This window comes from Lutjanus erythropterus, chromosome 2 (genome assembly GCF_056507025.1).
Source record: "Lutjanus erythropterus isolate fLutEry1 chromosome 2, fLutEry1.hap2, whole genome shotgun sequence".
In the NCBI taxonomy this organism is placed as follows: domain Eukaryota; kingdom Metazoa; phylum Chordata; class Actinopteri; order Lutjaniformes; family Lutjanidae; genus Lutjanus; species Lutjanus erythropterus.
Window position 1 is genome coordinate 26,792,259 of NC_139318.1, and position 17,912 is coordinate 26,810,170.

Here is a 17,912-nt window from a genome sequence, read left to right on the forward strand (position 1 = left end):
TTTCCACCTATAGTAGAATGATAATGTGTGTAGCCAGACCACTCTCTGCTATGAAAAGAGGTCTAGCTATGCGAGACTACTATCTTGGTAAATTTGCTGACAGGCCTTCATGGTCTCCACCAAAAAGCGCAAAAATAGCGTGTCCACCTGAGTGTCATATTTCCATCACTGTGATTGGAGCTGGAGATAATAAATAGCTGTGACTACCGAAGTCATATGACACAGGAGAGAATGCCAATTGTGGCTGTTCCCATAAAAAAAACAAAAAAAAAAACAGATATTAGTACATGTTAGTGGTTTTTTTGTCCAGCTTAAAAGGGGCTTTAGCTGATTCTATTTCTGTGAGCACTTCCCACATACTTGGTCTCTAATCTAAACTAAACCAACTTGTGAAACAGAAAAAAGGCTGTGAATTACAAAATGTTTTCTCTTGTTCTGTGGAATGCCCATTTTCCTTGTGAGCTTGCTATTTCTATTAGGCTATTCATGTAGGATGTCGATAGTTTCACGGTGGAATTCAATCCATATCTTTTTATCCAATATCCTCTTACAGAGCAAGCCTGAGATTCAGGAAGTGAAGCTGTATAAAAACCTTCGAGAGTGTGAGAAATATTTCTACAAAATTAAACTCTGCAGCCCCAAAAGAACCTTAACACCCTCAAAAATTATAAGTGTTGACCATTTTGAATAACATTGTTGCCATCTGCCTAAAAGGGTCCAGTATTTCTAAAATGTCATTTCAGTGGAAAAGTATCGTCCCTGCTAGTTTGATCACCATACACTTGAAATCCTGCAATGCCATCTGAGAGGATTTTTTAAGGGTCATACAATTTTTTTTACAATTTATACGGGATCATGTAATCTTCCAAAAGTGGAAAGACACACAAAGACAGTGCTTTTCACATGACAGCAGCAATTTAGATTCACCTTAAAGGTTCAGCCTGTCTGCTTTCTTGGAGGCCAACATTTGTAAATGTTCTCAGTGGTGTCATGTGGGGGTTAGCTCTCCAGTTTTCAATGGCATCTGAAACACCATCATGACAAGGCAGATTATCATCCCTCTGCTATCCTGGCCGAGGCTACATGTTAATGTATAACCCTTTACCACGTCTACGTTTGACATCATTAGCCAGATTAGAGCCAGTGCTCTGTCGGCTGATCCCTTCCGTTACAGGGGGATTTAGTCAGCCTCTCTGGATAAGGACAGCCCACTTTTAATCAGCAAACCAAGAGGATGAGCATGTGGACAAGCAAACAAGAGACTGTCAGTAAACACAGATGACACACTGAACAAGCTGTGCAGAGAGTGGCTGAAATCGTGGTAAGTAAAACGAATCACCATGTGATGATCACTAGCAGGTACTAAAAACAAGTGAGAGATCTGGAGAAGACGAGGGAAGAGACAAGGAGATCTGAAGGGAGGAGAACCTTGTGTGATGAGGGATGAGCTGAGCGCCTGTCGTGAGGCAAGAAAGAATCTGCCAGCAGTATTAACATGCCAGTGCTGCTTAAGCTGATGGCCCACAGTACGAAGGAAAAGATCTTAGATGCAGGAGATTTCTGAGACTGAAAGCATTAAGTCAAAGAGAAAAATCAAGTCTGCATAGGAAAAGAACTGCCCATCATATGATCACATTCCTGCAACTCATTTGCAAAACACATCCATATTTACAGAATGGTAATAAAGTCTATTACTGCTTGAAGTGGTGTAATCCTGTCTGCAACACAAGGAAAGTCAAGGAAAGGGGATGCTGGCTGGCCCTGGGAGTTTCATTAGAAATGCGGCCCTGGGTGTGTTTGAACCCTCCAACAGTAGAGCAGGAATTAGAAGCTAAGCCAAAAAGACCTTGAATCACAGCCAGCGAAAGAAGGGGAGTGTGTGTGAAAGTAAATCCTTGATCAATGCAGATGTCTCTGGGGTCTTCCGATTCCTCATGAATTTGGTTGAGAGTTGTTTGAAATTTTACTCAGAAATGTTTTGTTCAAGAACGCCGCTTGAATGGCGGCCAATCAGCTCGATCTCAAAGTGGATCAAGGCACAGGGGAATGTTGTGAAATCAATCTCAATGAACTTTTAAGATCTATTCACTTGGTTCTTAATTACAACGCTGACTTTTAAATAGTATGAAGGATGTTAAAGCCCCTCTGTGCAGCATTTGAACAGTTCAACTTCAGCACCCCCTAGTGACAGTGTGAAAAAAAAAGACATTATGGGAGACAGCAATGCATGCCCTTTAATACAGTCAATGATTTTTAAGGCTTGAAATTGACATCCAATGCATTGAAATGTGCCTTCATTGATATACTAGACAAAAATATTGTATTTTAAAGGTCCTCTTGTATGAAGTCCGACACGTTGTGCTGCTATGTTTCTACAGTATGGACAAACCAAACATTGTCTCTGGATACGGCCCTTTGCTGTGAGGGTGAGGGAGGTGTTTTCAGTCCTTTAAGGCAGCTATAATTGACATTTCTGTAAGAACTTTATATCAGATGACAATGTAAAAACAATGTGACATTATTAAAGGGGTCCCTCATAGTGATGACCATATAAAGAATTATCACCTGAATATGCAGCTCCCCCAGTTTTACTGGGATTTATAGCGAGTTTCAGCTCATTATTTAGCCATCCGGCCCACAACTTAAATGTTTGGTTCATTCTCACAGTGTCATTTCAGCCACAGCAGGCAGCTGTTTTCAGCGAGCAAGTTCTAAAAACTCTCTGTACGTTACCAGCACAGCACCAAACGGCAGACAGACACAGTTGGTGACTGGCTGTTGAACATAGCATTTACCAGCTAAAGAGCCAGATTTCCCTCAGGAAAGAGTGAATATTGGACAGACTCCGAATAAATAATGATGTTTCGCTGTAACTGCTGGATGTGAAAAAAAAAACAAACGTACCATATCAACCAAGGTGATGATATGTCAATATTGTGTCCAAAAGTTTTTTCTGCTGCCCCCAAGAGGTCAAATGTAGTGTCACCTAGCAGTGAGACCCTAGAAAGAACCTATGATGACCTCATGCAAAACGTGAAAGGGTTTGTCAGTTCTGGGCTACCATAGAAACATGGCAGTGCAACATGGCAGCCTCCAAGGAAGAGCACCATCCTTTGATGCCAATTTGACAAAGTGACCAAACCATGTAATGACGAGATCATGTGACGAACAGCGGCCCAAAAAAACTTTTCTATATATACTTATATTGTGAAAGAAGGGCTCCAAAATGGTATATGCATTTTTGAGCATCACAACCCACACAAAAAGACCAATTTAAAAATCAGGATTTTCTCCATTTGGTCAAATAACATTTGGAAAATTTAGAAAAGTGCATGATTAAATCATTTTACCCTCACTAAAGTTAGCGGAGTGCTAAACCAAATGTTAGCCACTCTGTCAGCAGCAGTCTCTTGTGTGCTTACTCTCTGGGCCACATGATGCAAAAGTATATATGAAGATCCGGTACAGAATTTGGTTTCATGTGCCACTGAAATAAATGAAGGACTACCTTCAACGTGGTATTTAGTTTTATAATACATTCCTGCCTGCACCTTCTGTATATATATAAAAAATATACTTTGGAATATTACATTCCATTAATATGATATCCTGCAAATTCATTCCTGTAAATCTTACACACTGAAACTTTAAAGCAACAGTGATTAAATACATTTTATTTTCATACACAGCACATGTAAAATGGTTGTACTATTGAGCATTTCTGAATGAAAGTTTTAGAAGGAGTTTGAGATGAAACATTTCAGACTTATACACTCACTCTACATCAGTTTTTTGTCATGATCCATGGAAATGAAGGACTGAGGAACCCAGAAAAAAGTAGCCCTAGTCTCATGACAATATAACTGTATATGAATGGACTCATTGCAGCTGAGAGAAGATACTCCTCCTGCCTCGTTGAGTTTTCATAATACAAAATGTAATAATACAGACCTCTGCTCGGCTCCTGAGGACCACAGCATTGTGACAACCACAAAGTGACAACAATAAGCTCAGACAAATTTAGTCATGTTTGACGTCATCTTAAACAAATCAACGACAAAAGATAGCTGAGCAGAGCGCACTAAAAACATTGTGGACTTGGTAAATACAAGATATCAAGGATGCAACACGTCGTGATGCAGAAAACAAAAGATGACTCCGAAGGCCAAAGATTCATTTGGAGAACAATGCAGCATATTCAAAACTTTTAAAACTGTTACCCAAGAACATGAAGGACGAATTTCTGTTAGGATCAACAACTAATACCGTCTTAAAAAAATGAAGACTACGAAACCAATTCATCCACAATTCACACAAGTGACAAAACCAGTCAAAAGCAACTTTGAAAATTAAAGTTGAGGAAAATTTATCCACCAATTTAAAATTTATTTTTAATTTATCATCTTTAATCGTTATTCATAAATTTGTTAAATGTTTAAAAACCACACATATTCTGGAGTACATTTCATCTTAGTAATTTAATATTTATTATTTAATAAAAAATGTTATTTCAATGAGCAGTTAATTCTATCATGTCATGGTCATTTCAGAAGGGTAGTAGTAATGAAAAACTAATATTAAATCAATTTCACAATAATGCGAGGTGAATTTTCTAAATATTAAGCTGACCTCTTCTAAATAGCGTTTGCGTAATAACATTTTGTGGTAATATTGTTCCATTTTCCTGATTTCCACAGTGCTTAGCCATCTAAAATTCCCTCTGTACTGTTTGTGCCCAAAATTACAGCCAGCCGTGTTATTTCCATCTTTGTAAATAAGCAGCCCGCAGCATCACTCGGCTGTCCCAATGGCCTTGGTTGTCATGGAGGCTAACAACTCTCATTATGATCAAACGCAAAAGATGAAACTACTCTCTGAGAGAAACAGTGCCAAAAGCAGAGGAGATCAATTAAGGTCAGGGTTTTCACACCAATGGTCCACGGATTATCTGATTGAAAAAAAAAAAGTGGCAGTGGTTTGAAGTAGCAGTTAATCAAGTAAGCTTCAAAATGTTCCTGTTAAAAAGGCACGCAGGCTGACACAAAGAGGATGGTGAGAGATGGAGGAGAGCGGGGAGCAGTACAATGAAGGCAATAATAGATGAATTACTAAAACAAGGGACAGACTAACAGGAATCAGAACAGACTCATGCTATTATGTGTGATTGTGATATGCTTTACTGAATCATTGCAGCTTTGAAATTTACCATTTAAAGTATTTTATATCTATAAAGTGGGCATGTTTACAGTTCTGTGTTGAACCTAGGAAGTACACAGTATACATGTAGTCTGATCTAAAGATTCACAATTTAATATCTTTCCAAATTCAATATCCTATACTAGAAGTGGGTGATATGGACAACATCTTTCATCACTGAATATATATTTTTATATTACATTGTCAGTATATATAGTGGTAATAATGTTAGTAATGGCAAACCTTTCTGGAAATTCAATGGCTGGCTGCAATCTTGGTCAGAAATCCTGCTGCCTCCATGTAAGCAGATGTGACATGACTACCAAGTCAAAGTAGATGTCAAATGAATTCTTTCTCAAAGATGGTTTCTATAATTCTATCTAGTATTTCTTATGCTGATGTATGTTCAAGTGTTTATTTCTCTGATGTGTTTGGTTTAAATTAATTATTAAATGCTCCAATAAAATAATGCTTGCAATTGGCTCCAAATGGAGTCACCAGCACAAGATGGTACTGCTTGTATCGGGATATTTTGGCTTCAGTTTTGTACAGTGGGAGGGAGTGGAGGTGAAGCAATCATCTTTATTAACAGTCAGTTATTCCAACCAATAGCATCGTGACAGCCACCCATCAATAACTTTCATCATTTAGTGACATAGAGCTAAGATTTATGAGGTAGCCACCCAGCAACAGCTGACAGTAAGTCAGGTTATGACACGCCCACTATTCAACATTAAAATCTAATTTTCTTCTCAATGTTGTGTCCTGCGTGTTGATCCTGTTTCATTCGTACATACATCAGGATATCAGACAGGACTGATCGATCCAATATCTGTATCGGGGCCCAATATTATTGTAAGTCATTCATCAGGTAACGAACTTGCATTGCGATCTAAGTTCCACAACCAGTCACGTTTTCTACATGTAAATACTATACTAGCAGCAGCTCATATTGATAGTTGAGGTGTCCTTTTAACATGTATTCTCAAAAATTCCAATTAACAACATAAACCACTGCATTCTGAAAAAATACATTACAAACAATAAGAAAAAATAAACAGCTAATTTATGATCCAAAATGCAAATAACTTAAACTCTCAGCAATGCATCATGGGAAATGATGCAAATGAGCACAGTCTCTCAGCTGCACATGTGAGTGTCACAAATTGAAATCTGAAGGATGCATTACACAGAGTTTACACCTTATGGAAAACTTGTTTAGTCTGACTGAATGTGCATCAAACTCAACTGACAGAATGTTTCACCACTAAACTGAAACTCAGTTTCAGCCTCATGTAGTCTCACAGCTACTAACACTACTAAAGAAAAAAAAGAGCGCTGGTATTGGTGTAGTATTGGTATTGTCAAATATCCAAATTCAGATATGGGAAACAGATCATAACTGAAAAAAGTGCATCAGTGCATCCTCTACTAGATACTCTGAAAATGCAGTTTCTTCTGGACTTTAATATTATTTTTTGATATCATCATGCTAGTAGTGTTTAAATGTGATTTAGGGACTGAAGCAGTCCACCACAGATTTGGTGATGCAGACCTGTCTTTCCCGTGTTCTTCATGGTGGTCTGGTTGGAGGACTCGGCATTGAACTTCTCAAGCACCAACTCCTGGTACTCCTCCGAAAGCAAAGCTTGTTCATCTGCTATGTCCACAGGTGATTGGTTCAGCGCTGCACATTCTGGGTATGAGGCTGCCCAGCCTCGAGGTCCATGGCTTCCTGCAGGAACAGAAGAAACAAGAGCTTATGAAAAATGTAAACTAGTCCCCCAGAAATCTCCTTTGTCTAAGAATAGTGGCTACAATACACACAAAATTAGAAACACTGTGACAATATTACTGCTACAGCAGCAGCCAGGTTTCAATATGCCTTTAACGGATATTGAGAGAAAGAGGACAATGATTCTTTCATACTCATTCAGCTGCAGTGCCCTCTAAACCATCCAACAGCTGGGAAAACATGTAAACACAATGAAAATTCATCATCGGGCTACAGGCAATTCCAGCGTTAATTGTCCTTACACGATATAAATATCCAAATGAGGCACATCCCTACAGTGCTACACGTACTGAAACAAGAATGGGTAGAGAGTTAATGTGGGTAATGGCTCAGATATGTTTAAAAAACAAACATTACACCAAATAGGCCAGTCAATAGAAATACGCCACTTTAGCAATTCATGTGCAGTGTGTGCTGCAAACGAACTTCCTGTAGAATCCCCATCCACTGTCTGCTCTTTTAATCCTCTATCCCCTACAGTGGCGCTTCTACAAAGGAATAATCCACTACCGACAGGGGTCTCCTTGATCTCTTCTCGGGTACAATGGGCCAATGCAACAACAAAAGCTGAGGGATCAGGGGAACAAGGAAGCATGCATGGATTTTAACTTTTCTGGGTTAACACAATATTCATGATCCCATTCCCTACAGATATAGGGCAACTTTGCTACTGGCTCATGAAAATGATATGAGAAGTCCTCTTACTAAAACACCCTGGATCAAGGGTGGCTTTATGTCTTGCTATGAATAAACACTTTGCAGCCAGAGACACAGTGCTCCAGTCCCTCGAAAAAGACAGCGCATCTCAGGATTAATTTGAAATATCCAGTGTTTTACCACAACAACCATAAACACAGTGTGGGGTGTGCAGACACACAAACAGGAATCATTTCATTCATCTTCAGTGAATATGTCACTACTAGGTTGGGGGAAAAAAAAGAGTGAACCAAACACTTTCAATCCCTTGGAAATGTTTCAGGTTTTGTCCAAAGACTTGAATAAAATCAACCATCTTCTCAACACCACCTGCAAGATTACAGACTGGTGAAGGTCTGGATTGCACGTTAATGTTGGAATGGATTTTAGTTGCATTTCAAATTAATGAATGCATTAGCAAGCAGGAATAAATTTGTCAGTCATGGCTTCAGAATTACCAAAAAGTCTGTCCCAGTACAACTCCAATATTTTATACCCCATTTTCTACACCACTGTTACTATAAGGCAAAAGAAAGCTGCATGCCAATCATAAATACAAAGAAGGGATTTATATAAATGGAGCGATTATCTACCAAATTCAAATGTAATGTGAACTGTGTATAACATTTCTGTTAAGTTTTTATGTAGAAAAATATAGTTATCTAGTATTTTTGTATTATTTAATTTGATTTGTGCTTGCTGACAATTTTGCCATCAACATGAAAACTGTTTGAGGCTCAGTTAGATTCAATTAACTCTGTAAAACAATACTTTGATCGAAAAAGTTAAAGCACTATAAAGCAATACTTTGATCGAAAAAGTTAAAGCGCTATAAAGCAATGTTTTAAAATGAACACCGAGGTAAATGACTTCCTGTAATGCTGTTAGCGAGGCCAGGCATAAAACCAACGATCTGTTGATGTACAACTCAAGACTCAATAGTTTAACAACAGCATAGTGCTAAAAGATATGTGGGACCATAAAAACCATGACCCTACAATTGAAAACCAAACTGAATAATGGATTTGGATAACTGTGACACCCCTGTGCACTAAACAATCAAAACTGAGCCAACAAGAGCCATTTGAAGCCGTTAATCAAATTCTTCATTTACCAAATTGGATTCTGAAAATTGCACATTATCATACAAAACATGACAACAACTCACTAAATATGTTTTTTAGACCAAGCAGAAACACCACGTCTACAGGTACTAAACAATGTCATTTGGTATGGCTACCTTCAGCAGTACCAGCACCAGCAGCTTGTTTCCTATCATCCACATGCCTGTGAAGGTAGTTACACATTGCTCCTGTCAAGTGATTATCTGCCAGTTTATTCTGACACAGCCTGCTTTGTTCCACTTTTCTGCTTACAACATCTGGGCATTAGCACAGGGAAACAGGGGTTGTCGTCTGCCGGAGCTGCATTCCCTGCTAGTGGTGGGCAGCTGCATAACATCATTAACAGATAACCAGCTTTTTACCTTAAGAAAAGATTAATAAATAGTATAACCCTCAAAAATCCAGTGTTGGTCAGGCTGCAATATGTGCTGTGAATGTGATGGCGCTTGTGAGCCAAGCTCTGCACCCGCAGAGTTGTATTAAGTTTCAGAGTACGTCTCTCATCATTTCTAGGACAAACATTGAAGCTCAGACTGTAACAGTGTAGGGTTTGCTGTATATTTATACAGTTTGGGGAAATATTGTTGATAAAGTAGTGCACACTTGAGGCAGTTGTACAATTGGTTACAACTTACTCCCATCCCATTTGTGTTTGAAGAAAATATATATATTCTCTTTGGCAGAGCTGTCTGAAGTACAATGCCTCCAGTTGCTTTGAACATTTACCATTCCCCTGACCGACAAAGTGTGCTATGTGGGCTACCAACAATAAAAAACACTGAGAACTATTCTGGTTCTCCAGTGGGCAATTTCAACCCTCATTTTCTTGCTTTTCTTCTTGCTCCTCTTGAGTGAATTGTGGCAAACTACAAAAACCTTTTTCAGATGTTACTGAGATATATATAGGGCTTCACAAAACGTGACTGACATATCACATAACAACAACAAATTCCATAGGTAAGCTGCGCAGGGACAGATTAGATGTTGTCTCAGGACATGAAAGGAAGGTAGACAAGAAAGAGGCCAAGATTGTTGGTTGGTATATACAAAATGTAGGCCTATCATCAAAGAGACAAACATGTCAACAGTTAATCACATCAGAAACACATGGCATAAAAAGCAAAGTGTAGTGAACCCACTAAAATGTTTCCCAGGTCCCTTTTATTCAAAGTGTAACTAGAGAAAAGTGTAATCTTTTGCTAATTTTCCATTAAAACACACATTACATCCCATTTACTGCTAGAGAGATAATTCTGCCTTTCAAGAAGAGAAAGGGAGGAGCAGCGCTAAAATCAGATAAGTGAGGGTTGCACAGCAGTCGATTAATCTGTCTCATTGCCATCCATCAGAATGACTATAATCCTAGTGGTTAAGCCTTTCCTACTGCAGCCTTGCCATTCTATCAGGCTGAGGTGAACAAATTAAAAATAAGTACATGTTTTAAAATGTTGTAGAATGATTTATCTAAAACATTACACGCCACATTTGCAACTACATTCAGCATATGGCTCTGAGAGAACAGCTCTCACACACTGGGCTGCACGACACATTTATTCTAATGAAAATCTTTATAGGTGCTATCAAGTAATTCATGCAGCATACGGAGAGTTTTATATACTCATGATGGGCAAAGATGGGTGAGTTACTCTGATGTTTCAGCTCACCTTCCAGGAGTATAACAATATTTAGCAGAATTTATCTGCTGTTGTGGCATTGTTGCACAAGAAACTCAGGTCCTCCATGGCAGTTACACACAGCCAGGTTCAAGATCTCTGAATCATCGCACTCAACTTTGATTCGTTCAGCGATTCAAAAGACTGAATAAGGTGGAATAAAATGGTAATTCTACCTCATTATCAGGCTGGTAAAGTAGATACCAGTAGTCATGGTTATAAATATTAGAAATATACATATTTTAATTTCTAGACCAATTGTAGGTTTCAACAATAAAAGAAAAACTTTCTCCAATTCCACAGCACCTATATGAATGACTATGAGCTAGGCATTTGATGCAGCCCTAGTCACTGCTTAATGCCCAGTGGTAGCAGGCTGTAGCTCACAGATGTGATTGTATGGTATTAGGGAGGTCACAATGACCGATATTTCAGTACCAAGTTGATACAAAGCAAAAATTCAAAAATGTGACAGTGCATGTTTTCTTGCTGTCCATGGATACCGGGGATTCAATTCTTCTGAAGCTGACAGGGGCAACATATACGCCTACAACTGTTGTAGTCTGCTATAAAATGCCAAAGGAAGAAAAACGATGCCAACTGGCAGTGAGGAACAACAACAGCAACACGTGTAAGACAGTGACAAGTAGCTGTAGTAACGGCTCCGCCTCAACTCCACAAAACACCTCAAAAACAGACATCTAGATGGTGAGTTTTAATCCATGTTAACATTACATTAACAACATATCTAAAGCATTGTCCTTGTTATCCTGAAGTACACATTACCATTATTTTTATGTGAGACAGCTTGCGTTCCTGTGCAGCCAACTAAGGTCCAAGATGTTTTCAGTGTTTATGCTAAAATAATGCGAAAATAGCTTGTAATATAAGGCTACTGTCCTGACTACTTACTGTTCAGTCTCTGTCATCTTTCATCAAAATATACAAAGTAACATAAGCATCAAGTCTGTCACCATTTCAGTAAATTTAAGGTATGTCTTACACTCTGAGATCAACTTAAATTCAAAGTTTAGCAGCAGAAATCACGTTCACCTGACAGTGATTTCCATCAGTGTAAGTATCCCCTTCAATCTTTTGTCCCCAAAAGCTCAGAATACTTTTAATTCTGGTGGCAAAGAAAAATAATAATGGCTGAATTTTATTATTGTTGTTTACTGTGGGACCAAACTGGGTATTGAGAATCATAGAAATTCACTGGTATTGACTACTACATTTCTGGTATTGTGACATCCCTATGCAGTATTGTATGTTAGCATAAAATAAAGAACAGATTAGTCACAATCCTGCTGTAGAATGTGGGAAAATCTTTTTTATTTCTTTACATCTGTTTTGACCCAAAGATAATAAGCTGATCCAATGATTTCTCTCACATCATCTTCAACACATAAAGGGTGTAATACAAAACAATATAATAGCCCTGGAACAAATCTTATGTCTGTGACGCTTGTAATGTTCTATATTTGTTGAGACTGTGAAAGTGAGGTGCGATTATTTTATTTTTGAGGCTTAAGCTTGTCATGTTCTCATGGTGGGCTGCATTATATATCTTTGCTGTTGTTTGTGTTATGTTTTTTTCTAACATCTATAAAAGACAGTTACTTTTAAAGAAATTTAACTTGGGAATCGGAGGTGTATCTGGACCGCACACTGGGGCCCACGTCAGCTGTTTTCAGAAGGAAGTGACAACTTCTAATTACAACAGATGAATGAATGAAACGTGGCTCATTTGTGTAGCGTGGTGTCCTTCATTCAAACAATGTGTCACTTGCAGTGCGTGTATCCTATACAGAACAATAGCTGTTTACACACTAATTCAACACATGTAGCAGCAGCAGAAGTACAGCCATGAGTCGAACACATCAGTATAACACACTACACTACAGACGGTTTTCATTGGTTCTTATCAGTTCAGGAATATCATCTTTTAAAGGTAGAGTCCACATTATTTGGAGTGGGGGTGTGTGAGGAACTACAATAGCCAGTGTATTCAGAACAGGTGATGGAGGTCAGCACTCCCCCAGTTTGGAGAAGAAGAAGAGGAGCACCAGCACGGACGCTAAGCAATGTACTGCTTAGGACAGGGTCAGCAAAGCCAAAATCAATATTCATTATAGTGTACACTATTTTGAATTTTTCACTACTTTGCCTTGCTGTGAGACAGCCTTTTCTGGCAGGAAACCACCATTATATAAGCCAAATACCGCTCTCTCCACACCAACCAGACTCCCCAAGGAAAAACAATAACTTTATCTTGCAGAACACGAGAGTTGCTGAACTATCGCTGCACAAACAGTAAGTTTGTTTGTGTTATTGTTTTACTTCTGTGTTTTATAAGGTTAGTTTAGATTTACAATACATGATAACACAAACTGTGCAAAATACCCTCGGATCCGGAGATAGCCTTTTTAGATTCTTGCAAACATTTGCCTCATATTGAGTCCAGAGACATCTAATGTTGCATACACAGTAAATGAAATATCTGAATATGCACTCATGTCATTTATTGAAATATGTTGAAATATTTGGCTAGAATATGACCAAATCTGTGGCATATCATCTCTCTTTATCATAGAAGCATGTGTGTGACATGCAAAATAGGAAATCAGTCATAATGTAAAAATGTCTTAACTCTATCTGATGGTGTCAAAGTGTCCCCAATCCACAGGTAAAATATACTTTAGATGTGACATTTTACAATGCCATGATTGGAGAGTATCCAACACGGATTTCAAAATGGAGGATTGTACATATATAGGTCATAGTCTGAAATATTCAAAGATATCTCCAGACTCTGGGTTATTTTGCAAAATCCAGCAACTCTTGTCTTCTGCAAGGTAAAAGTACTGTTTTTTCCTGAAGGAGTTTGGTTGCTTTGGAGAGATAATTATTTGGCTTACATAACAGCAGTTTGCCATTGGAAAAAGCTATCCGACAGCAAAGTAAAGTAGTGAAAATATTCTTTGTATAGCTTACACTTAAACTGATACTGTTTTTTCTAGGTGGACCTTTTCAAGTGGCTAAAATACCTTTTGTTGCCCTGTCCACAGTAGTTCATTGCTTAGCTTCTCTCGGCTTCCCCAAACTGGGGGTGTGCTGACGTCCATCTACTGTTCTGACTACACTATCGCAAATTACTTCAAACAACCCCACTTCAAATAATCAGAACTATCCCTTTAAGGTGTTTGGACTGACGGCAGCACAGGCTGAATGACATCTATCCCATCACAATTTTCTAGAGATTCAATAATGTCTCCATTTAGTAATTTATGATCTTTGCTAAGACAAGTGTTACTTATAATGTGTAAACTGTTTGTTAATCTGACCTGTTCTGGGCTCACTTCTGTGTGATGTGACACCACTCTCTGCTATCTACTTGTTTTAAGTAAAACAGGCACATGTTTCTCTCAATCTGGCACTTTCAGTTCCAGGCGTCATCCCATTAACCTTGGGATAAACAGCCGTGCCTGTGCTACCATGGCAATGCTGACAGAATGGCGATTGCCTTGTCATTTCCGTTTTGTCCCCCGGAGAGAAAGCATCCATGCTGTATGCCGCCTGGCAGCCCTCCCAGAATTGGCACACTCGCACTTGCAAAAAAAAAAAAATCTACGCTGATCAGTCCATATGTATGAGTGGCAGTGACAACAAAACACGGCCAACAGAAATAAGGAACAGTGTCAGGAGCGCTGAGGAGGGTCACAGCAGTTGTTGTCTATATGGAGTCAGATCAAACCTTGTGTATGCTGCAGAATGCTGTCAGTGAACGCACAAGCATAGGATAACATTTTGAACAACGTTGCTGGTGTCAGTTTCAATATGCTGATAACACTCCAGATGGTGGAGACACAGGCATTGCAGCACTGGGGAGTATCGAATGTCCAGGTTAGACAACTGATGAGCTCAGGGCTTGTACAATGAGGGGACAGGCCAGAACAGTCAACTAAGTCTGTCATCAGTCAACTGATTGACCAGCTAATGACAGATCTCTTCTCTTGTATTAGCCAGTAACATTAAGAAGGGCTCCAACATTTTTTGTTAAATCAGAGACTTGTGGAATTCTGGAACTTCTAGTGTTAATTTCTTGAACTACTGGAATGGCCCTAAACGGTCATTTTGACCTTTGATTTCCAAACTCATTTACCTCTCATTATAAATATGAGACAATGGGATTAATGCATTTATCGTGTTAATTTATCTTGTTAAAAATGAAATAACACCAAATTTCAAATGTCAAATTTATTTATGTATTTATGAATATACATCCATCGCGTGTAATAAACTAAAATGACAGAAAACAGTAAATTCAGAGCAGTATTTTTTGGGGGGATGAGAACCATCAGTGATCTGAATCAAATTTTACATTAATTATAGAATTACTCGGAGCATGAAACAGTTAAATGTATTTATAATAGTTCTGTCAACTGATTAAAATATTTAATCACGATTAATCGCATGACTGTCTGTAGTTAACTGCAAATTAATCACATATTTTTTATTTGTTCAAAATGTACATTAAAAGGGATATTTTTCAAGTGTTTAAAGTGTAATTCAAATGTAACTTTATTACATCAAATACATTAACCAAAAACAATGACAAATATGTCCAGAAACACTCAAAGACTCTGCATTTGGCATAAAAAAATATGCTCAAATAATAATATGACAAACCCATCAGGCACAAATGAGCATATTGACCTGCTCAATTTAACATTAAGGCCAAAACGCATTAAAGCTTCAATAGAAAAGTCTCTGTGGTGCACTGCAGGCTTCAGATTTAAAATTCCAGCACCACAGAAAAAGCAGTATTTTAGGAAAGAGTCGCTATTTATATGTATTTGTTTATTTATTTAGTATTATTATTGTTAATAATAGTTTATTTCTTTAATGAAATATTGTCCTCTGAGGACAAAAATCCTAACCTTTATTCAGCTCAGTCTATATAATCTCCATGTGGTCAATATGACCGCCTACGGCTGAAATAAGTAAAAATTAATTTTCTTTGCCTCTTGTGTAATCTATGTGCAAAAACATTTTAAATGAAGATACAGACACTTTTAGGAAAAGTCAGGTACCTGCAGCATTGTATTTTTAAATTCAACAGTTACTGCACATATAAACACCTAGGCTGTTCTAGTGTCAAAAGAAATATCTGAGATGTTGGAGCACTGCAACACAACTGAAAATAGGCCCACTGGCAACAAGTGGAAGTAGTCAGATTACCACACAGGTTGAAAATGAAAAAAAAAAAAATTAAAAGAAAAGAAAAGAAAAGAAAAGCAATCAATAAGACGTTTCGTATGTAGCTGTACGTACTCTGGATCTTCCTGTGCAATGAGATTATTAGGAACACTACTGGCACGATCAGTTTAGTCAGAGTTAAATGTCAGCTAATCTAGTAATCCCTGCAGCTTGTTTACAATCTGTATGATCATTAGACTGCTCATGTTTGTTGCTGCTCATGTTGAAAACCTATGGTGGCCTTGAAACTCACAAAAAACCCAAAGGGGCCCTAGAACCAGTGTTAGGTGTCTGGTTCTGGGTGGCGCAACATTGTGGCCTCCTTTGAAGAGAGCCCACCCCTCTTTAGATATAAACAAAACATTATATTATTATATTAATCTGTGCCATATTCTGCCAACAAATCCACACAAATCTTACACGCTGAACTTGTACCAGATTGACACTGACCTTAAAAAGAAACTTTGACCACAAGTCAATCCATCCAATAGTTGTTGAGATATTTCAGTCTGGACTAAAGTGGTGACCTTGAATAACTATATTTATATCTATATCTATAGAGTCATGCAATTTGTACATTTATTTTACCTTTTTACTACATACATACTACAGACACATATTACACCTATTCATGCCAGTATAGACTAATCTAATTTGAATTTTGCACAGTATAAAGTGTCTTTACTGTATATGTGGAGAACATTCCTGGTTACTATGCTAAAAATGAACTCTGAACATTGGCAATTCCATGGGACCATATACCCTCACAGCATGAGCATATTTCAGTCCTATCCGCTGTAAACTGCAACACCAGAGCCTTTTTGCACAAAACAAACCAACAGACTTCGTCCCTTCCTCCAGCATCACTTCGTTCCACTGCCTCTGTGTCCTACAGATCTCTTTACATGCTTCCTGGCAGCTCTGTGACCTAATGGCTTGGATGTGATGAAGCAAAGGGAGAGAGCTCAGTGCACAGCTGTATCAACTGTGTGAAGAACAGAGCAGCCTCTACCGAACGATGCAGATTGTGAGCATTTAACGATAAATATACAGTCTCCCAACTGCAGCGGGTATAACAAGCAACCAGGGATGGCTGTGATTTGCAAATTCATTACCCATGGTTGCAGAATTTCTTGGATTCACTAATACTAGAGTGGGGCTCAGTCTAACGGTCTAACTGCATGCAACTACAATCAAAGTGAGGAAAATCATCCTGGCAAAATTGGGGCAGCCAATTTTGGTGACTGACTGTTCCGAGTCTAAATGAGGTCATGCTGCCAAAACTACAAAATGCTACACCAGAGTGAAATGTGACTAAACAATAGTTCAACAAAGGACAGTGTCTTTTTGCTGTCATTATTGTACAGTTCACAGAGTGAAATATATTTTTATTAGTAAAAATTGCCTCTGAGAAGTTTCAATATGCGCACAGAAGTCTTACAGAGACAAACAGCGGAAGCTTTCAGGTAAATGAAAGGATGTTTATGAAAGTGAGTCATCAATTGCAACAATTAGCCTTGTGTCTATGCGTGTGTGTCTGTGTGTATGATCTTGTATTCATAGGGAACTGTACTTTCAAAGGAGTTTCTTGTCAGATTCCTTTACTGGCCAGTCTGCATAAGACGCCTCAATTATCACTGAACCATGACGGTAAAAACCATAATGCCCTCAGTGGGCGTCAGTAGGCTTCAAAGACAAGCGAGGGAATATGCAATGAAGAACAGTGAATAATTTTTATCCAGGAATTATAAAATGAGAAAAAATAATTGCAGAGGCTGCTTCTGTGCTTTAAAAGGTTTTTCCTCAACATTGTCCAACATCCACTTCTCAGAGGAGATCTAAAGGAGCAGGTATTCGATATATCAGTGCAGTTTGCAAGAATGATAAAAGGCATCTGGGGTCACTGTGGGGGACATACAGGGTGATGCATGAGTGAGTTTTCAGTTACACTTGACTAAATTAAAGGTGCCTTTATTTGACCCTGTCATTTCTGTCGTGAACATAGAGGTAGAGGAAGTAAGCACACCAAAAATAATCTCTTGGCATTCCTTCATTTTATTGTAGAGAGACTTGAGCAACAACAAGAATTATGCCTGAGAAAGTTAAAAAAAATGACAATATTTAGTCAGCTGAGAACGGGAGGAAGATTTTTCAACCCCAACAAGCAGG

General features: G+C 38.3%; 1 protein-coding gene across 2 annotated transcripts in view; it reads right to left on the minus strand.

Annotated features, from left to right (window-relative positions):
* The window catches only part of ca16b (carbonic anhydrase XVI b), a 143,179-nt gene that overhangs the window by 62,852 nt on the left and 62,415 nt on the right, over positions 1 to 17,912 (minus strand). For both annotated transcript variants that reach the window (XM_084735435.1, XM_084735426.1), the window contains exon 3: positions 6,752 to 6,931. In XM_084735435.1, the coding sequence (XP_084591561.1) occupies positions 6,752 to 6,931 (180 nt within the window). The remainder of the gene's footprint in view (positions 1 to 6,751; positions 6,932 to 17,912) is intronic.